This window comes from Carassius carassius, chromosome 18 (assembly GCF_963082965.1).
Source record: "Carassius carassius chromosome 18, fCarCar2.1, whole genome shotgun sequence".
In the NCBI taxonomy this organism is placed as follows: domain Eukaryota; kingdom Metazoa; phylum Chordata; class Actinopteri; order Cypriniformes; family Cyprinidae; genus Carassius; species Carassius carassius.
The window spans coordinates 7,419,267-7,442,220 of record NC_081772.1 but is presented as its reverse complement, the minus strand read 5'-3'; the positions used below and the strand labels follow the sequence as shown (position 1 = coordinate 7,442,220).

At 37.4% G+C, this 22,954-nt stretch overlaps 1 protein-coding gene across 2 annotated transcripts in view; it reads left to right on the top strand.

Annotated features, from left to right (window-relative positions):
• Positions 1-3,455: 3,455 nt before the first annotated feature.
• The window catches only part of LOC132092244 (polypeptide N-acetylgalactosaminyltransferase 14-like), a 64,694-nt gene continuing 45,195 nt past the window's right edge, over positions 3,456-22,954 (top strand). The window contains exons 1-2 of one of the 2 annotated variants that reach the window (XM_059498407.1): positions 3,456-3,929; positions 17,012-17,181. In XM_059498407.1, coding sequence (XP_059354390.1) covers positions 3,795-3,929; positions 17,012-17,181 — 305 coding nt within the window. In that variant the 5' untranslated portion in view covers positions 3,456-3,794. The remainder of the gene's footprint in view (positions 3,930-17,011; positions 17,182-22,954) is intronic. The other variant, XM_059498406.1, reaches the window with a different exon arrangement.

Here is a 22,954-nt window from a genome sequence, read left to right as displayed (position 1 = left end):
CTTGTAGAACAGACCGGTCCATGTAACAATATCCTTGGTCTATGCTCTTTACCTCTAATTTATGCATCTAGTGGATAACCCAGGATAACCGGGACCTTTGACATATCTAGTCCCTCTGAAATTCTGTTTGGATAGTTTTGTCAGTGGAAGTTTTATAATAAAAAAGTTTTGTTTTTAAATCTGTAAATTAAAACTGTGTGAGCCAGTATCAGTGAACAGTACTTTATGACTGAAGTTGTGAAAACAGCAAGCTTAGACAGCAGTGCAGCATGGAGTTGGAATACCTTTTGCTTTAATCTTAACAGGAACAAAATCATGTTTAAAAGATTACAAACTCATAAGAACACTTGTTCTCTGGATTTGCCAAAGTTTGCCAATTTTTTTTGAAGTTTGTCTGAAGCACTTGGTAATTTAAAAAGGGATTCACAAGCTAAACTATTCAGTTTTGTGTTTAGAGTTATGCAAAATATCCACTTATACTCTTCTGTGTTTTCTGTACAGATAACCGTTCTTCTGGGGACACTGCCTTGCTGTTACTGTATTTGCATTTCTTCTGCTTCTATCTATCACTCTGCCATTGTCTTTTTCAGATAAATCTGCCCCTAAATGGCATGTAAAAACAATGTTTTGCATTGGCCAGATGCAAGGTGGACCAGAATGTGTGCTGTTGACCAAACGTTTAGCCCCACGATGCTGACTGAATGGTAACATCTGGAAGTGAGGCAACATACCATAACTAAAATGCATTATGGAAATTATGGAAGAAAGGCCAGACCAACAATACACACTTATAAATACCTGCTCCTTTTGTCATGATCCTGGCTCTCCCTTCTCTCTATCTCCTTCCTCTGGCCTCACTCTGACACACGCACACACACACATACACATACACATACATATACACACACACACACACACACACACACACACACACACACACACTTGTCCCCAGGTGTTCCCACTCTTTTCTCGTTATCCTCATCATCAGTTCCACACCTGTTATCGCTTTCCCTAAATTATCACTACTACTTCTAGCCCTGTTTTTCCCCTGTCTCTTTGCCAGATTATTACAGAAGCTATGCTTACGTATTCTCAGCAATGTACCCTCTCCTGTCTTGTCTAGTCCTGTCCTGTGCACGTAAGGGGAATTGACCTACCGTTATTTGCTTCTAAGCTTTGCTTGTTACAGAGTACCTGTGACTGCGCCCGTTGCCACCTGTTTACCTGGCGATCTCGAAGTTGGCTGGCTGGCCCCTGCGACTTCCAGAGACGCTCCGCTGCCTTGACGGAGGATTTATGTTTAGTTTCCCGGCAACTGTTTAACCGGAAGATTTTTGTTGTCATTTCTGAGGATTTCTGTTCTTACCTCTGGACTTCAGATTCTGTTAATTAAAGACTGTTTGCTGCATATTGCTCTTGGGTCATCTTTCTCTCCACATCCATTACACCTTTGTCCCTGTTTTATCAAAAATGAAAGACAAGTACAAATTGGATTCTTTCCTGTCTTATGCAGAGTGCTTTTCCAGAGATGCTGGGGATGGCATGGAGAGAATCATAAAATCAATAGATCATAAACACAGTTTCATCAAGAATCACACGTGATGGCCATTGTTTTAGCAAACTTGCTTACTGGCTCCAATGCAACTGCCACTTTTCACTCTTTGGCTCTTTCAGTTTTTTGAATTGGATTATACTTAAAAATAAATAAATCAAAGTATCAAGGCATACACTGTCTCTATCATGTTTCCTTAATTCCCCTCTCTCTCACTCTGCACATTGAGTTTCTATGCAAATAAGCTCTTTCAATAATCTATATTAATTATGCAGCCATCAATTGTATGTTCCAATGATCACAGTCCTACTACTGATGACCTTATAAATCATAAAAACACATATTGTTCTTAGAGTATAGCCAGCATGTTTAGTTTTGCTTATAGCTTAAACTTTACTTGAAGGTTTCCTGCTCTGACTCGAAAGCTGAACTTTCCACCCACTCTTGTTCAAAGCAGGAGCACTAGTGCTACTGTTGCTTCCTTCGTCATCTTCAAAATAAATAAGCATTGTACACTAGGCTACATATTGTAGGCTAGAAATGGAAAATCAATTTCTGGCCAATTTTGGCACTAAAAAAAATACTGTATCCCCATATGTAAAACAGTGTGCCAATAAGATGCTCTTTTAAAACATTTATCATTATATACATTTGTTATATATATATATTTGTTTTATGTTTTTTTATTATTATTATTTTGTTTTTATAGATGATATAAATAGACATAGATGATTTTGTACACCGCAGTAATTTATAGGTCAGAATAACTTTAATTATATTAATCATTGACGTTTTCGTAACTTTACATTTAAGTATGTATTCATTCCCATGGCTTTACAATACTACACATCGCTGCTTATACAATCCTCTGATATTTCCAGATTGCAGTGGGAGACCTGCTTCATGTGAACCCATTTCACAAATAACGGAGAGAAATTCAGAGCGAGTCTACTATGTTAGCGCATCAAGAACATACAGGTCCGTAAAAAAGCTCTGCTCCGCGGTAGGTGGTCCTAAACTCACTGACATTTTGTCAGTAGCCTACCTCGGTGGGTACACAGGATGATTTTAATCGCTCACAGTCTCAGCAAGTCAGCGCGCTGCGCACGAGAGCAACAACCTAATTTCTGGATATATGGCACGAGCGCAGCGCGCGGACACAATTCGCCTTTCCTTGGCTGAAGCGGAATTTATAGGCTAATTTCGCCTGGCCTAGCTCCGCATCGCGAGCCTCCGCTGACTGCACGCGCACCTAACAGACGAGGCTTTTTGTTGCGTCTGCCGTTGTACTATTCTTTGAAACGACACGGGGGCGACGAGGAGTAATTGTCCTCTAAAACCGTCGGGAATCGCCGGTGAGAAGTCATTTGCCTGTACAAGTCTCGTAATAAATGAGTTTGATTAATTGACAATGTAAAAAACTTAAAACAATCTTAAACTATTGCTTTATTTCGCATCAAACGCAAGATAACTTTAAGCAAATACTGTATAATTAGTATCTAAATTCATTCTAATTCTATTTTTTACAAATAAAAATAAAACGTAGGCTACTTCGAATAAGCCTTGAACAAACTATGCAAAAAAAAAAACTATGCATTGTTTTCCGTCAAAAAGCATCTGAAGGAGTTTGAAATTCACATTAAACTACTTATGTTTCACACCCAGACGTTTGTTCTGTTCGAACGTAAGTGCCCTGCGAAGTGGACATCACACGATAACGAATTTATGTGTTTGAACGTACTGCGAGACGTGAATTGAAATTGTATTTATTTACAGAGGTATATGATGTCACACTTGCCCGTGTGTGAAGAGCTTGCGCAGCTCAAATCCGTGAATGAATGTTTCAAAGTGAAGTAAACTTCATCTGATTTCTGAGCAAAGAACACTGTATAGAGACCATGTCAATGGGAACACAATTCATGCACGGAGCTCACTTCTAATGAGCTGATTATCTAAATCAGGTGTGTTAACAAAGAGAGACATACAAGATGTGTAGAGCAGGGTGTCGCAAGGACTGGAATTGAGAACAGCTGATGTACAGAACCCAACCCACTGGATGTTGCGCATGCGCGACTGAACGAATCACTCCACGAGACGACTCGTTCTCGAGTCACGTTAAAGATTCGTTCAAAATGAACGAATCGTTCAAGAACGACCCATCACTAGCGTCGAGTATAAATCAACCTTGAGAGAGAAGCGCGCGAATGGTTTTCAAACTTAAATGAATCGTTAACGTTTGAAAATGAAGAAGCCTTCTCGAAAGCTGATTTTTGCTTTCGCAGCGTTGTTTTGGATAGCCGCTTTACTCTGTTTCATATTGCTGAATAGCCGGAAAATACTACCTGACCAAAAAAACGATCAACCGCAAGTAAAAGAGGTGAGTGATCCATCATGTTATGTTAGAAATAACAAACCTCATGAAAGAAATGGCTTGATTTTTTTGGTTTATTGTTTTTTAAAACTTGTCAGTAACTCTTTAGCGTTAATTTCTTTACGTAAGGTGCACCACTTTTTCAATAACGTGCCTAATCCAATAATAAAGGGCAAATCTGTCCATTATATAGTTTTTTGTTTGTTTGGTTGGTTGTTTGTTTTTATCTTGTCGGGTGTGTTAAACTAGTCAGTTTAGTGAGATTAATTTTTGAACTTCTTCTGAACCAGGAGGAGAAATAGCTTACTTTTCCCTCGGGAGACGAAATCTACTTTGCGATAACCTTTTCACATTTTATTTCATGGCAAATATAGTTCTGTAATATCCAATTTAGTCTCCTTTCCTATTCAAGTGTGAATTCCTATCAGTAGGATGCATTTATAATTATAATTTAATATACACCTCCGTACACGAGGGAGGAGATATTCAATCTAGATTATTGAGTGAAACGTAAATATTTAAATAGTTTGCATGAAAATTGTCGTAATTTACGCTATAAACGAATCTGAGACATTTTTTACCCCTGACATCTGCTTTAGAAAAAAGTGTTCAGCCCCTTTTGATTCCCCACGGGAAAGACCAATCACAAATGAGATCTCTGATTTGTTTCTCACTGACAGCAATGAGTTTTATTAAGGTTTATGTCTTAAGAGAACATCTTCTATTTTCACTCGACAAGTAATAAACTCTCATGTGGTTCACCTGCTGAAGTTTCACAAGAGTCTGTTTACCAAGACACCAGAGTCTGAGATTTCAGCATGAACTCAAAAATCATGCTTTAATAATGATTTCCTTTTAATATTTTCTTAGCTGTCTCATTTGTGTTTATTTTATTTATCTTAAACACATTTAAAGAGAAACATCTGGGATTAAACTTATTCGTAAAGGGTGTATAAAGATGCTTGAGATGAGATGATTGAACTGTCATATATTTTTCTTTTATACATTAAATGAAATGTTCTACATAAAATGGTTTGGTATGTGTTAGATAAAATAGTGAATGAAGGAATGTATAGTTCTCTAGTTCTGATGTGATGGATTTTACCAGGCGGTACCAATCAATAAATAATTATACGATTTTGTTCAATAGCTATCATGACTAAGATAGAAAGTAATGTAAACCGAAGGTCAAGGATATTCACAAACAGAATAAAGCGAGATGATGCACATGTGTTGCATTAGTTAATTGATCTAGCTGCTGTATTATTGCTGTAGGAGGCATAAATCTGCTGCAAAGTCTTATACATCTTGTGAGATTTTCATTCAAACAGCGACTGGTATATGACAATAAAGTATCACTGAGGGTAATGGGGTATGAAAATGAATGGTGTAGTATCTCAACACTGAGCAAAACTAAAGGAACGAAATCTGAAAACAGTTCGCATATGCTCCTTACATCTGTACAGAGACTTTTTATGGTATAATGGACTGATTTATCTCATAAAATGCAGTAAGAATGCTTAGCTGATGAATGCTTGAGTATTGATGGATTTAAATTATTTTATTTTTTTCTAAAAATAGGTGAAACGGTTAATGTGGCCTTGAAAACTGCCAGGTGATTGATTTTGCCGATACTCCTCCACTTTACTGTACTTTAGTATTCTGTGTTGAGCATCATGTTGCTGTTTGGTTTAATATCTATTTTATGCAATAACCCTGACAGGGAAGGCTGAACCTGCAATAGCTGTTATTGGTGAGGAGGAATGTCCAATACAGGGTTGGCACAGCTGCTGTTGAGGTGAATGCGGTGTGTGTCACGGTGGCCAGTGTGTCCAAACCATTCATCAAATGGTGGTGACATCTCACTCCGATTCGATGGGAAGATACTCCCCCATCAGCAGATTGATGCATTATCTTTATAATGGTAAGGGAGGACTGAGATATCACCCATGACATCTGCTGTTACCATGATTCATGGCAGATTTGTCCCACAATACAGATTACTCAAGCAGACAGTGTTGTTGTGGTGTATATTCACAGTGGATTCGTGGCACTGGCGTTGAGGTGTTAGATGGAGATGGAGTTTGATGGATTCATCATTTGCCTTAACATGAATTCTGACAGAACATTGAAATGAATCATTTTAATGCAATTCCGCAGACCAATTTTAGAGTCATGCATGGATTCTGTACCTGCTGAAAGTGTGCTGAGGCCTTTAAAAAAAGGAGCAGGATTTCGATCAGTTCAGATGTGTGGTTTAGTGCATTGGAAGAGTGCAGAGGCTTTAGTGGAATAGAACACTCTATAAAAAGGACCCACACAACCACACATGCAGAGTACAGACGACAGGACAAGGAGGATCCAATTACCACTTCCTCAGTCTGTCCTCCTGCTCTCATTAGAAGGCTGAGCTCTGTGGGAGCCGACACTGAGCCCAATGGTAGCACTGCTCAGATGCCCTGATCAGTGACTGTGGCGCATCAAGGAGCTAATGATTTCAGCATGGAGCGTGGGGTTGGTTGTGCGAATGCATTCTTTTGAAGGCGAATAAAATTAAGCAGATAGGAAATTTGACAATTGAAATTGGTTTCTGTTACTGAGTATTCTTAATAATTAAAAGTTAATTTTGCAGTGAGTCACTGTGCCCTTATCCAAAATGTCGAGATTAACAGTGAGGTTACATTTTTGCTAGCGCTCTCACGTTTTGTCATTTCAACATTAGCTCAGCCTTTAGGATTGACATGTCACTTTAAAGTTGTTAGGCTGTTTTAGACATTCAGAATTGATGAAGTGCCTATGTTGTTGGGATCACTAAGAACTAAATGCTGGACTAATATACTAGGCATAATATACTACACCAATTTTTTTTTTTTTTGCAGTCTGAATGAGTCAATGCTGATTGTTGAAAGTCAGGCTGCAGATTTTGGGCAGTCCAGTTTAATACATTTCACAGATTGTGTAGTGTATAATAGGCACAGACTATTTTTTAGCTTCACATTATAAATCCATCCAGTCGGGGGATATCAAACACATTTCATATTTTAGAACTCAATAGTTGAATCTGAAATTGCATAAGGTCTAGTATGCACTAAGTTTGGTTTGAAACTTACTTTGCTCACTATAAAGTACATTATGAAAATTAACATTCTGTTAATGTTACTTAGCAATGCATGTTTTTGTTTTGAATGACTTGAAAGTCTGGTAGAGTGTAATCGTTTAGTGTCTTTTACTGAAAAATACCCAGCTTTTCTCTGTTACATTTACAAATTCACCAAGTGTAAGATAGGGTTTTCAGATTTTAAAAGTTGTGTGTTAATTGTACTTGGGGAATGATTAAATAGGCCATTGCTGGAGGCGTGTAATGGGTTTATTTATTTATTTACAGCAATACTTTTAAGGGGATGAACTTGTATATGCTTTAAAGGGTTTTAGTTTGTTCATCTAAATTCATCCACTTTGAACAGGGCACAGGGCATGGAACTTAAAGGGATATGCTAGGCCTGTCGTGATAATTAAATAACCGGTTAATTGCAATTTGATTTAAACAACCGCGATTATTGTGCTTTTTATAGGGCACAAGGGAGAGTCATACACCAAAAGAAACTAAAGTGAAAGTGACGTGACATTCAGCCAAGTATGGTGACCCATACTCAGAATTCGTGCTCTGCATTTAACCCATCCAAAGTGCACACACACACACACACACACACACACACACACACACTGTGAACACACACCCAGAGCAGTGGGCAGCCATTTATGCTGCGGCGCCCGGGGAGCATTTGGGGGTTCAGTGCCTTGCTCAAGGGCACCTCAGTCGTGTTATTGCCGGCCCGAGATTCGAACCCACAACCCTAGGGTTAGGAGTCAAACTCCCTAACCACTAGGCCACGACTTCCCCAAAAGAGCACAAGTTTGCCTTTCATGCATTGAATAGCCTATATCATCTGAAGCCATTCCATATCTTAATGTGAGGGACCGAATTGTATTTACATTGTTAAATTTAAGTTTACAGAAACTGATCTTCCTTCTGCTGCTCCTGTTAGTCATTCTCTGCTCACGTTCAAACCACAAGTCACGTTCAGTTATGACAGTCAACACGGTAAAACTCTCCAAGATGATATATTCCCATTTATTATACTTGATGTGTAGATAAAGGTCTGGGGATTTGCATAAAAATTGCTCTGCCATTTATCGTCTCTTTTTTTTTTTTTGTGCCGTGTGCAGCGCGCCGTCACAAGCCTCCCAGTTTTCATTCAGAATGTCTTAAATTTTGTTCCAAAGACGAACAAAGCTTTTACGGGTTTGGAACGTTATGGGGGTAAGTGATTAATGACAACATTTTTATTTTGGAGTTTAGTATCCCTTTGAAATTCAATTCCGTTCAAGTTTATTTGTATAGCGCCTTTTATGATATAAATCATTGCAAAGCAACTTTACAGAAAATTCAGTTTCTACAATATTTAGTAGTAGCTTGTAAGTGGTGACTGTCAGTTTATGTGCATAAGATAGGAATTTTCAGAAAAAATTATACAAGATGTAGATCACACTTGTAGCAATATTTGTTAGTTCTGTATGTTGTTTCAGGGTTAGCATCATCTGAGGTCCTCTGAGGGGTTGTCATCTCTTCTCAGGTGTTCTGGATCCAGAGTGGAGCTTGTTAAAGTGTAACTAAACCCCTGCTCAGAGCCTGACTCCACCCACTGACAATATTTTAAAAATGCTGAAAAGTGGGCAGATCACAGCGGAGATAGAGGGGATGAACCGAGGGCGGGGCAGAGCGAGTGCGGCGTGATCCTGAGACTCGCAGTGACGGATTGATTGACAGCTGCTGTCAGAGACGCTAAAATGGAGAGTGACTGTAATGACGCAAGTAGCTTTGCAACAGAGCGATCATTTGAAGTAGAGGACTTTTCTCCCCCACTTTTACCTGAAGTGGAGGGTGTCGAGGTGTCTGTTCATATCAATTCGAGCCGCTGGCTCAAACTGCGGTCTTAACTCCCGCACCGTGTCGCTTCTCAGCGCGAGCTGTGATTTTGATGGTTTTATACTGCCAAGGGCGTGGTAGCTCGTACCAAGGGGCGTAGTGAGCTGGAAACTGCTTACGTCACCTGCCACCGCTTACGTCACTTGTCACCGCAACATCCAATAGGAAAAATCAACTGCAGTAGCCACCGTTCAACCTGAAGAGGGCAGCACTCACGCGTTTTTACACCATATATTGTATAAATAAAAAAACTTAATACTCAAATGTCAAAAAAGTTACTTGAATCAATGTACAGCACTAATAAAGCCCCATTCTTATAGATCATTAACTAAAAAAAGTTGGTTTAGGGTTTAGTTACTCTTTAAGTAAAACAGAGAAATAAATGGAGACATAATTAGCGTAGCTTCTGTTCCAACCAAGTAAAATTAATTGGTTTAACCCAGTGGTTCTCAATTCCAGTCCTTGCGCCCCTCTGCTCTGCACAGTTTGTACGTTTCTCTTATTGCTTCAGACGTTTGTTCTATTCGAACATAAGTGCCCTACGAAGTGGACATCACAGGATATTCCGCCATGATTCCAGTTCAAAGCAAACGTATATGTTCCATTCAAAGTGCATTGAAGTGTGCGAGACATGAATTTATATCGTAATGATTTACAGAGTATATGATGTCACACTTGTCCGTGTGTTCAGATGGACATTGTGCAACGCAAATCCGTGAAAGAATGTTCCGAAGTGAAGTAAACTTCAACAGATTTCCCCTGCTCAGGGAGTACGGAGAAGTAAACACCATATAGAGACCATGTCAATTGGAACACAGTTCATGCACGGAGCTCACTAACGAGCTGATTATTTGAATCAGGTGTGTTAACAAAGAGAGACATACAAGATGTGCAGAGCAGTGGGGCGCGAGGACTGGAATTGAGAACCGCTGGTTTAACCCAAGCTAAAGAATAATAATGCGCATTTGATCAGATACAACTGCAGTCACAAATTATGAGATTCATTATTGGAATGCTTGGCGAAAGATGTTTTAAATCTATATTTATACAGGGAGAGTGTGTCTGAACCCCAAACATTATCAGCAATATCCTGTGACGCTCACTAAAGTTGATGCTCAAAACTCACTGGCTGAGTTTTCTTCTCTGAAAGGAAAGGTTGCACAACTGACACAATAAGTTACAATATCTAAGATATGAATTGATATTTATATTTTGATATTTAATCTTCTGAGTTCAGAAATATTGTTTAATATAATTGCTGTTCATATTTTTATTAAGTATAAGTATATAAGTTCAGAATCAAGATATAAGTTATACTCTTATGTTTCTTATGATAACTGGGATAATGCTGCTAAATGTATTCTTTTTTATGTCATTGTCATTGCTCTATTTTTTTTTTTTAGATTTTGATATTTCATATTTTGTTAAAATGTTTAACATATATGCTGTTCATTTATTAGTGTGTTATCCCGGTTTTAAAATAAAGCAATGATGTTTGCGAGTGTATTTTCCCCTTTCAGGAAAAGTATATTCTTGATTTGGTATCGAAACAATAATTTTGGTATCGTGCAACACTATTACATATTGTTTGTATTATGAGAATGTGTTCATCTGCATTTCAATATCAGCCTGACTTTTAGACAGACAGATCGATACCACCAATATTATCTGATGCTAATATGACTTGGAAACTGAAATGGCGAGTGGAATTGAAAGCCCAGCCATTGTCTTATTCTAAGCAGTCTAAAGAAATAAACGTGCACTTACCCACCTCTGTTACTTGCTGTAAAGATGCTGTTGTAGCTGTTGTAAAGCAGCAGGCCATGACATCTCAGCCATACATGCAATACTGTGAAAAGGCTTGTGAGCTCACTGGTGAATTCTTGCCTCATTGTGTTTACGGTGCCCTGAAGTCCACTCACTCCAGAAGTTCAATTTAATAGTTCAATATTAATGCTGTTGTTTCATTGCAAAAAAAAAAAAAAGTATCAAGTTTCTTGAAATTATTCCAACTGGGAATTTCTTTTAGGCCAAATTCACACTGCACAGACAGATGAACACAAACCGCAACAAGATGTGCTCGTTGAGTTTTGTCAGATCAGTGTGTTACCTCTGTTGGCATTAGTTGGCACTTGTTCACCAAACGAACACGGTGAATCAGCGTTTGTCAGGTTTTTTGAAATGTCTGAGAAATGACACTGTAATTGTTTGGCTGTGGCCTTTGGTCTGTGTCTGTTGGCGCAGTTTGAATTGGCCTTCAAGAGGTGGTTTGTGCTTTGACATTTTGGCATTTTTATTTTTCAAGATACTTTTCCTTACTTTTTTAAAATGACTGAACAGGGCTGCACAATTAATCGAATTTCTAATCCCGATTATGATTATGGATGCCACGATTACATAATAATTCAAAGCTGCGATTACAAAAATAAACAATTAAAAAAACCCACTTGCATTATTCTGTGTACTTAAGAGGTGTTTGCAGTGCAGGGTTTAAACTCGAACACATTGGATAAATGACATTGTCTAACTGATAGTCGTTGTCACTCTGTTGTGCATTATAGATATGTTAAACAACAAACGTGTCTAAAGCGGAACAAAATAGTGGTACTCATCTGAAGTGCGCGTCACATGGACCTTTTATCCGCTCGCCTCAAAAAAAAACCGCACAGTGCAAGTTTAGAGTTCATGCGTTTTATTACAGTGACCAGTTGCAATCATGCACTAAACGACACCGTGAGATCCAGTAAGAAGCACTTGAGTTCAGTGCAGAGTTCTCCAGTACAAATCATGTCTCTTTAATTTAAAGTAGTTTAAAGCCAAATAAATCAGAGTTGTTATTCTCATCAACACTGCTGAAGAAAGCAGCATAAACAGTGCTACAGCGATCCAGTTAGAAGACATTTCGATCAAGTAACCCACATATAACATAGTTTTACTGTAGTAACTGTAACAATGGTACGGTGGCAGAAAAGTAGGATATTCGTGATGTATGTTAAAGGAGTAATGGAATATGATTACATTTGTTAATTCTATCAGTTGATGTTGATTTTTAATTGAATGTCTTTAGGCTACTGTCTTTCCAATACAAACACCATATAGTTAGGCAAAAAATTTTTACCATGGTAATGAGGTGCTGTACTTTTGGTTATGACCTACAAATGTACGAAAGATGAGGCTGTTGCAGATTATTTTACTTGCCCGACCAGACAAGTAACCTGATCAATATTTTAATAACAAACAATAACTAGAGCAGCATGGAAACTTTGGCACGAATGATTCAAATGTTATTACTTTCAGTGTAAACGGTGACTAATAGTGGATAATGTATTGAAAGTATCAAGGTCGCGTAATTTGAGGCTTATGCAGCCTGTCTGACTCATGGAGAAATCCAAACTATAAGTGCAACAGCACACACAAAGAAACAAACGTGAACAAACATTGCAGTAGAAAAAAAGTTAAATATTCTATATAATACATGTAACATCACATGAGCGAGAGTCATGTTTTCCCGACCTTCAGCATGATTGCAAATGTGATAGACAAAATTTCAAATTACAGTAAATATGTTAAATTTATAATGTTTAATTGTAAATGAAATAAATAGCTTTGGTAAACCATTTTTTTCATACATGTATATTTCGGAACATGCTGCACAACTCAAGCTCAAGCTCAAGTTCTGTTCAGACTGGACTATTGCAATGCTCTCTTGGCAGGTCTTCCAGCCAGTTCTATCAAAGTCCTTAGCCATCTTCAAGAATCTGCTTAACACATCTCTTCCATCTTTATTTGACCCTCTAACTTCAGCACTCACTATTCTAATTCTATTCTTAAAAAAAAAAAAAATCTAACTAGCTTTTCTTATCTTTTTGTATTCTGTCGTTTTTCTTTTCATTTATTATACAATTATATAAAAAAGACCTCTAACACTAGCTTACTATATTCTTTTTCTATCCTATCTGTTTTCTTTTTATTTATATTATTTAAAAGCCCTTGCTACTTGTACTGCATTTAAGCTAATTGAAAGTTGTTATAGCACTTGTATATCATTGCTCTTTTGTTGTTTTTGATAGCTTCCATTGTCCTCATTTGTAACTCGCTTTGGATCAAAGTGTATGCTAAATTACTAAATGTAATGTGAATGTAATGTATAAATATGGCATGCAGTTTCAAACAATGGCATAAATCTGTTCAAAATAAATGTTATTAATAATTGCAATTACAATTTCAAGGGAATAATATACAAATAACGATTTGTCATAATCGTGCAGCCCCATGACGTTACGTTTTTTGATCATACTTTATTTTATTCTTTACATGTCTGTGCATGACTTTCAATAAAGCAAACTTTTTGAAAATTTCTGGGTTTTTTTGTTAAACAAAACAAAAAAAGTTATCTTATTCTTTGTATCCCCTTAATCCTAATTAGCAATACCTCTCAAACGGCACTTATCATAAACATGGGATGTGTTATTGATTATGATGTGTATTTTCATTGTAACAACCCTCCCTATTGTTTTAAGCAGAATCTCTTTACAAATACAAATACAAATGCTAGTGGCAGTTATTTCCATAGAGTGCTGTAGCAGCATTTGAGATCAGTCAGCATCGTCATCAGTCAGCATTCATACAGGCTTCTGGGGAGAAACTAGCAACCTGCTGGCACGGGTTTATCACCAGGCCTAACCATAACCAACAGCCTCCAGCCCCCTTAATGGTCTAACATCAGCAAAAACTCGAAGTAATAAGTGGGAAAACATGGAAACTCTCAAGCAGCTGTAGGTGCAGAATGTGGAGGTTTACAGAGGTGGAAAGAGTACAAAAATATTCTGCTCAAGTAAAAGTACCATTACATTAATGAAATTTTACTTAAGTACAAGTAAAAGTACCAGTCTAAAAAATCCACTCAAGTAAAAGTAAAAAGTAGCTCATTTAAAATTTACTCAGAGTAAAAATTACTTAGTTACATTTTAACCAGTGGGAGGGAGTCAAAAATGGGACAGGCCAAGGGTGTCAAACTCAGTTCCTGGAGGGCCACAGTCCTGCACAGTTTAGATTTAACCCTAATTAAACACACCTGATCCAGCTAATCTAATCATTTAGGTTTATTTGAAAACTACATGATATGTGTGCTGGAGCAGGGTTAGAACTAAACTCTGCAGGGCTACGGCCCTCCAGGAACTGAGTCTGACACCCCTGGGATAGGTCTATTAATCTCAAACTAGTTGTTTTTAATTAAAGGAATCAGTTATTTAGAATAATAAAACATTTGGGCTGTTACCAGGCAAATCAGTATCAACAAACTCATCTTTTCAATACAGAGGAAATGCAGAAGCTTCATCGGACGTGACATTTAGATGTATTACACTGTTTAGTGCAGGACAAGAATGCATTTAACCTGCAGTTACAAATGCATGAATAATGTTTTGATATGCCAGACATAAAATGTTGAATACTCATTTGAAATTATAAAAACTTAATTATAAAAAAAAAAAAAATCAAAAGATACTTTAAATGTGAAATTAAAATGGCCAGTATGTGTCAGCTAGTCACTGTTAATAAGTGAGTCATTGCGATTGAACCAAATCATTTAAACAGTTGATTCATTCAGAAACGAAACACTGTCATGTTGCTCAGAGATGCAAAATTTTGCTTTGGTGGCTGTGTTTGGAATAAATTTTTGTTGTAGAAATAGAGCAAAAACAATGGCAATATGGTGTCTAAAACGCAAGTCTCTTAGTTTACTGTCCTGTTGTAAAAAAAAAAAAAAAAAAAATATATATATATATATCAGTGGCGGCTGCTGGTCTTTCAAAGAGGGGAAGCTCATTTTCGGCCTACATTATAACCCTCTGATGGTCTTCATTTGTAATGACACTCGGGGTCTTTTTGACCCCAGACAATAACATTTCATTTTGTAATAGTAAAATATTTAAATTTTTTACAAATATAATTTTACTCTGTTCATTTATGTTTTTACTAAACTTTGTACAGTTTTTGGAGGATTTAAATCTTTTACATTTCTATAAATAAATAAATATTTATTTAAATAGGCTTTTTTTTTTTACAAAAAAAGAAAAAAGCATTTCAGGTAAAATTCACTTCATAAAAGACCCAGATTTCTAACTTTCATACATGGGGATACCATGGATAATTTTATAAGGTTTAATGTAAGATTTTTGCCCATTTTTGGGGAAATTCAGTTTAAAAATTGTAATAAATCACTTTAACCACTAGATGGCTATAGTGTGTGTGTGTGTGTGTGTGTGTGTGTGTGTGCGCGCGCACATTTTCAATCTGTCTTAGTTACCAATTTAATTTTGTGGTGGTTCTGCATTTTACAAATATCAAGAAATATTGCCGCAGTTTGTCTTTCGAATACACTTGAGAAATCCGCGATCATGGGACTGAGCGTGAAACAGCTTCGCCGACTTCTTATGGTGCAGACCGCTGTCAGTCAAAAGGAGATCGACAGATCCTCCAATCATCACGCGGAAGCCCAGTCTTCATTCACCTCCAGAGACGCTGAGCGTCCGTGGGCGGGACATAATCGCAGCATTTATCCAATGACCGTCTAGCTTCGGAGCACTGAAAAAAACTGTTCAAAGCAGCCCCATTGAAGTCAATGGACGCTCGGCTTCAACAGGGAAATGCACTGTGACGCTACGGGAATGTATGAGAAGAAAATCGAGTCAGCCGACATGTAGCTGATTAACACAATACATAATACACAATAGTACATATTTGACCGTTGGGTTTTTTTTTTTACATTAGAGGGGAAGCTGAGCTTCCCTTGCAGTCTTAAAGAAATCCCCACTGATCTATATATATATATATATATATATATATATATATGTGTGTGTGTGTGTGTGATTATGATTTTTAGAGGAAAAGACAGCATTCTTTGTGTGATTTTGATTCTAAATGATTTTGATTGATTTCATTCTAAATGCATTTCAACAGACTGAATCACACAGTGAAAGAACACTCTAAATGCGCGCGTACATCATTAAAACAACAATTATGATATTATCGCAGACAATATATATCGCACACTCCGCACCAGTCTTTTTGGCTAATTTGTGCAAAACCTCTTGCTAAAATGTCAAAGCATCATTTTAACCACCAATGCAATGACGCAATTATTTAGCTCACCTCTATATGCTTACGTGGGGTTGATGTCTTGTCGAGATTTTATAAACTGCTAGTTTGGTCTCCCTAGGCAAGCACAGCATACACAGCATAATAGAGCATACATATGGCCAGGGGTTCACTTCATTTCCTTGAGTTCAACTTCAGAATATGACGGGGTTTCGTTTTCAGCGGTGTCTGCACCACTAACGCCTGTTTTGTCCGTCTGCATCTTTCTTGTGATTTTAGCGCCAGTTTGCCCTCCTGCCCATTATTTACTGACTTTTTTTTTTACTCAGTAATTGTGTTTTAAAATGTAGCGAAGTACAATACTTCAAACAAAATATACTTAAGTAAAAGTAAAATTACAGATTAAAAAAAATACTTAAAGTAGAAGTACACAAAAAAGCTACTCAATTACAGTAACGCGAGTAAATGTAATTCGTTACTTTCCACCTCTGGAGGTTTATTAAATTATGATTTAAATGGCCTTATGGATTTTAAGACTTGGTGTGTTCAACCCTCAACATTCGTGACTACAGCTTGCTGTGTGCCTCATATTTCGAGGGGGTTTGGTGTGATGGTGCTATTTAGCGCTGAAATATTAATGACTTTATGATAATTGAGAATATTGCCTACAGCAACTTTATTTTCCCCACTTTATTAAATAGTTTACTGAACATGTCTTTCCGCCAAGTGAACATGCTCATATCAGAGTCTTTTGTTTTGCGGTGTAGTATTATTATTATTATTATTATTATTATTATTATTATTATTATTATTATTATTATTATATTTGAAACTATGTAATTTGAAAGATGCTAGGATTTGGTCAGACCTATAGAAATGACTTGTGTAGCCTGAAGCGTCTTTGACTTCCAGTCTTTTTTTGGAACAAACCAACAGACAGTGAAAACTGGATGGAATAACTCCTCTCAAAAAGTCTTGATTCCTGTGTTTTTCATTGTTTTAGATCTCAGATGCTGAGTGGAATGACCTGCTGGAAGAGTTTGAAGATAAAAGCTACCTCAATGCTCACAGATGGAAACCAGGCCAGGATCCCTACAGTCTGTATTCCTTCAATCAAAGAGAGAGCGAGAGAATCCCCAGCAACAGAGCGCTTCGAGACACCCGAAATACCAGGTAAGCTCTGTGTGTGTGTGTGTGTGTGTGAGATCTCTCGCTCTCGCGAATTCATTACTTCAGTCTTTAGTGTCACATGATCCCTCAGAAATCATTCTAATATGCTGATGTGGTGCTCAAGAAAGATCTCTTCTTATCAATGTTGAAAACAATTGTGCTGATAGAATACTATTCATAAATCATAACAGTGTTTCCCACAGAATTAGATTCTATTTGCGATGGTGTGGTGTTTGGGGACCGGGGAAGGGGGGGGGGAATTAAGTTAAATATATCATATATATATATATATATATATACGTACACATTTCCATTGCCAACACTTAGTGTCAGATACCTTAAGAGATAGTTCACCCAAAAATGAAAATTCTATCATCGTTTACTCACCCTCAAGTTGTTCCAAACCTGTATGAGTTTCTTTGTTCTGCTGAACACAAAGGAATCAAACAGATCTCGGTCCCCATTGACTTCTATTGTAGGAAAAAATATATACTATGGTAGTCAATGGGGGCCGAGATCTGTTTGGTTACAAACATTCTTCCAAATATCTTCCTTTGTGTTCAGCAGAACAAAGAAACTCATACAGGTTTGGAACAACTTGAGGGTGAGTAAACGATGATAGAATTTTCATTTTTGGGTGAACTATCCCTTTAAAGACATTGCTATTGCTACATTGCTATGCCATTGCTACACTTTCTATGCTATGGCTGCTCCACAGACTACTTATTGCAAATTTTGCTCACACACACACAAACCTGGACCTGGAGATGGACACACACACACACACACACACACACACACACACACTCAAACTCACAAACTTACTGACACACTCAAACACAGGCTCACAGACTCAAACATTCAAAAAGACTCACACACACAGACTCAGACACACACGGGCTCACACACACACCAAACTGGACCTGGAGGTGGACACACACACACACAAACCTGGAGATTGAGGTGGACAAAAACCAACACACACCAACCTGAACCTGGAGATAATAATAATATAATGTCTAGTCTGGTGGCTGTGATATATATAAACCTACCAACGTCTGTTGCCATATTTGGAATGACTGATCGCGAGAGGAAAAAAATGACGTTTTAGTCGCATAACATCGGTTAATGGAAACGCCGTCATTTTGCAATAGTTGTTTATTGATATTTAGAAAAAAAAAAACGTTTTGCGCGAATCTGTAATGGAAACGCGACAGCGCTTAACTTCTCAGTTATGTTGAGCAACAGTGTTCATTACTAACCATTCAACTCCGGATTGATTCTGGAATCTTCGCTGGGGGAATAAGCATTAAGCACCGTCCTCTAACTAACGCATGCTCATGTTTTGATTCAGATCGTGTTCGAAGAGGAGGGGCTAGTCGTGCGTGCCTCCGTTGTCAGTTTGTGAGAGGGAGGGAGCAAGCAGCGCGCAGCTCTACAATAAAATACAATTGTACCCATATTAAATAGTTTAAAAATCTGAATCAATCCGTGGCGGTCAGCGTTGATATTGTGGCGGGCCGCCACAAATTAATGAATGTATGGGAAACCCTGCATAACATTATAAATAATGTTGATCAATGTTATACATCCATGCTAAATAAAAGTATTGATTTTTAAAAAAAAAAATCTAACTGACCCCAAACTCAGATCATTTTGAGATTGTTCTGTTGTACTATAAGCCTTTAGTTCTAATTCAGCAATTGCACAGACAACCACATTTTTCTCACTCACTGCGATATGCAATGGCCAGCAAATGTATTATATAAACTAAAAAGAGGTGGCAGGCCTCTAGACTAACACTGGTTGCGCTGGTGCGCCTAACCTTTTTTCTTAGGTGGACCAGCACAAAAGTTAGGTGCACCCAAATTTCACCCAAAATGTTTCAGCTATTAAAATGGTTCAGTTTTGTATGTAATAGCAAAGTGAATTTTTTTTTTTTTTTTTTTTTTTAAGTTTTTCTTAAGTGTTCCTGTAGCTCAAGTAGTAGAGCATTGTGTTAGCAAGCACATGGTTGGGAGTTTCGAATCCCAGGGAACACGTTAGAAGAAAATTGTTCACCTGAATGCAATGTAAGTCGCTTTGGATAAAAGCGTCTGCTAAATGCATAAATTTATTTTATTTAAGTTCGTTTAGAAAAACGTTTGGAGTATTTATAAAAAAAAAAAAGAAGCTTATTTTCAAGTAATGACCAAGTGGCCAGCGGCAGACAGTGAGCCTATGTTTGATCAATTTAGCCTTTTCAAATCATCACGACTTGCCCAAAATAAAATCTATAGGTATAAAAGAGATCAAGCATATAACAATGCTTAAGCGTTAGACCCGGATAAATTAGGCTATATCCAATAGTTTGTGCGGAGACACTTCAGGACATTGAACCGCCAGTGTGATCACTTGCATTTTTCTTTTCGTTTTCTTTTTTTTGCACCATTGAGAAATTGGGTCCAAATTGGTCGCACTCTAGAGCCCTGGGTAGATCAGTGTTGTTTCAGAAATTGAGCAGATACCAAAAATTTGATTGTTAACATGTTTTAATTTGCATTGGTAATTTGGCTTCTTTTTGAATGCTTTGTGATATTTGGCTGCTCTCTGTGGAAACATGACCTTGTGATATTTGTAGCTCATGAAATGAGGCCACTCCTAGCCACTGTACAATTTTACTCTGCAGTACTGTGGGAGGTCACTCACTCATTAGTGCATTTCACTTTCTTTAGTCATAGTGGCACATTTCATTTTGCTGCTGTTTCTGGATCCTTTTAATGTTTACCATGTTTACACCCTGGTATTATCATCTATCTCAGTTAATCAGATCACATGGAATCAGTGGTGACAGATTTTCTCATGTTTGCACCTCATGTGACCACTGTCCACATGTGATAAGATGTTAAATCCAGATATAAATAGGGTCAAAGTCTTTGTGTATTTACAACTGATGAATCTTTACTTGCATTCCATGAATAAACAAGAACTTCATAACTTTCTCAACATCCTAGTCTGAGCTCAGAAAACTCTATAGTAGTACAGTACTGCATTTACTCATGCAGTACTGATTTCATGATAAAAAATTCACGATTAGATTTAATAAAAAAAATCTGATTCAAGGCAAATTAAGTTCAAACATGTCCTCTTATTATTGCTTGGACAAAATGTTAAACTTTTTTTGTGTGAAATTGAATTATCTAAAAACAAAACTGAAATTGAAAATTTAAAACAAAACTCCAAATCAAGTAAAAGTTTGTTTGCACGCATTGTTAAAGGTTTTCAGCTACAAAACAAGATGTGTAATGTTCAGGCTTATTGTGTATAAGCTTGTTCAAAATGACGGAAACAATAAATGTGGCTGAAAAATAACGTCAGTCTCATTAAACTTAATTTAAATAAATGAATATTCGAATATAAATTTTTTGTGAGCTCAAATATTCGAATGTGATTGTTTGCGGAAAAAGCCCATCCCTAATTGTAATGTGGTATAAGGCTAGTTAGGTACGCAGGAGCTAAACCATTTAGGGCCTTATAGGTAAGTAATAATTTGTAACTGATACGGAACTTAATAGGTAGCCAGTGCAGAGACTGTAAAATTGGGGTAATATGATCATATTTTCTTGACCTTGTAAGTCTCTAGCCGCTGCATTTTGGACTACCTGTAGCTTGTTTATTGAAGATGCAGGACAGCCACTGGAAGTGCATTACAATAGTCCAGTCTAGAGGTCATGAATGCATGAACTAGCTTTTCTGCATCAGAAACCGATAACATGTTTCGTGGCTTGGCAATGTTTCTAAGATGGAAGAATGAAGTTTTTGTAACAAGGGAAATATGGTTTTCAAAAGACAAGTTTAGGGCTGCAACAACTAATCGATAAAATCGATAATAATTGATTATGAAAATAATTGTCAACGAATGTCATTGTCGATTAGTTGGTCTGCTCATGTCACGGGGAGCGTTACTGATGACGTCACTTTCATGACAACAGTCACACGCGAAATGGCAGAGAGTAATGTTAATCGGAGAGAAATGACAGATCAATCGGCGGCAGAAAAAAGTGTGCGCCCCAAGTCATCTAAGGCATGGGAGCATTTTACATTAAATGCAGCAAATAAGACCGTAATCTGCAAGTTATGCAAAGCTGCGCTTGTGTGGCATGGAAGTACCAAAGTGATGCACAAACACATGAAGAGGAAACACGTTGTCACGGATGAAGGTGAAACATCAGCACGGTAAGCATAAACTGTAGCCTATATTCTCATTATATGAAGATGTGAAAATAGTATAGTCTGGTTTAATTCAATGCTACTGTGTAAACAGCTTTGTTTACCAACTTTGGGACAGTCACACTAGATCTATTTTGTCTCGAGCATCAGGTTGCGCAATCAGTTCGCTCGCAACATAAGTGATGGATTATAATAACGCTGCCGCAGAAATAGGTTAAATTAAATGGTTAAAGGCAAATTAAATATAAAGGCAGTTAATAACAGCAGTAGTAAAAGATTGTTTTTTAGTCACTGTAGTCAGTGGTTTTTAGCGAATGCATAATTTTTCCTGTCCTGAGTTTGATTTAAAAACGATTGTATTGCTTTCACTAAAGAAAATAGTCCGTTCCGTCTCTACGGTTAGAATCCTGCGTCCATAGCAACGCTCTGTTTTTCATGGCAACGATGTGTTATATTTCGCAGCGAGCGGTCTGTTATCAAGAAATAACAGACCGCATTCTACATTGGAATTCAACCAAGCCGTGTAATAAAAAGTTTTAAAAAAGTTTCGATCTACTGCAGCTCTACTACGTTCACACGCTTGTTTTCAGTCTTTCTATATTTAATTGATGAATATATCCTTATAATTCATTTAATTTTAAATAAAAATTGAATTTATTATATATTTTAGATGTTTTGGTTTATATCTTTACATCTGAACATCATGTCTGTGTAAATTTGTTTTACCAAAAATTGTTAAAACATACAACCCGAATTCCCGAAAAGTTGGGACGTTTTTTAAATTTTAATAAAATGAAAACTAAAAGACTTTCAAATCACATGAGCCAATATTTTATTCACAATAGAACATAGATAACATAGCAAATGTTTAAACTGAGAAAGTTTACAATTTTATGCACAAGCTGCTGAAGAGTTCGTGGTCGTCTTTGACGTATTTTTCGTTTAATGATGCGCCAAATGTTCTCTATAGGTGAAAGATCTGGACTGCAGGCAGGCCAGGTTAGCACCCGGACTCTTCTACGACGAAGCCATGCTGTTGTTATAGCTGCAGTATGTGGTTTTGCATTGTCCTGCTGAAATAAACAAGGTCTTCCCTGAAATAGACGTTGTTTGGAGGGAAGCATATGTTGCTCTAAAACCTTTATATACCTTTCAGCATTCACAGAGCCTTCCAAAACATGCAAGCTGCCCATACCGTATGCACTTATGCACCCCCATACCATCAGAGATGCTGGCTTTTGAACTGAACGCTGATAACATGCTGGAAGGTCTCCCTCCTCTTTAGCCCGGAGGACACGGCGTCCGTGATTTCCAACAAGAATGTCAAATTTGGACTCGTCTGACCATAAAACACTATTCCACTTTGAAATAGTCCATTTTAAATGAGCCTTGGCCCACAGGACACGACGGCGCTTCTGGACCATGTTCACATATGGCTTCCTTTTTGCATGATAGAGCTTTAGTTGGCATCTGCTGATGGCACGGCGGATTGTGTTTACCGACAGTGGTTTCTGAAAGTATTCCTGGGCCCATTTAGTAATGTCATTGACACAATCATGCCGATGAG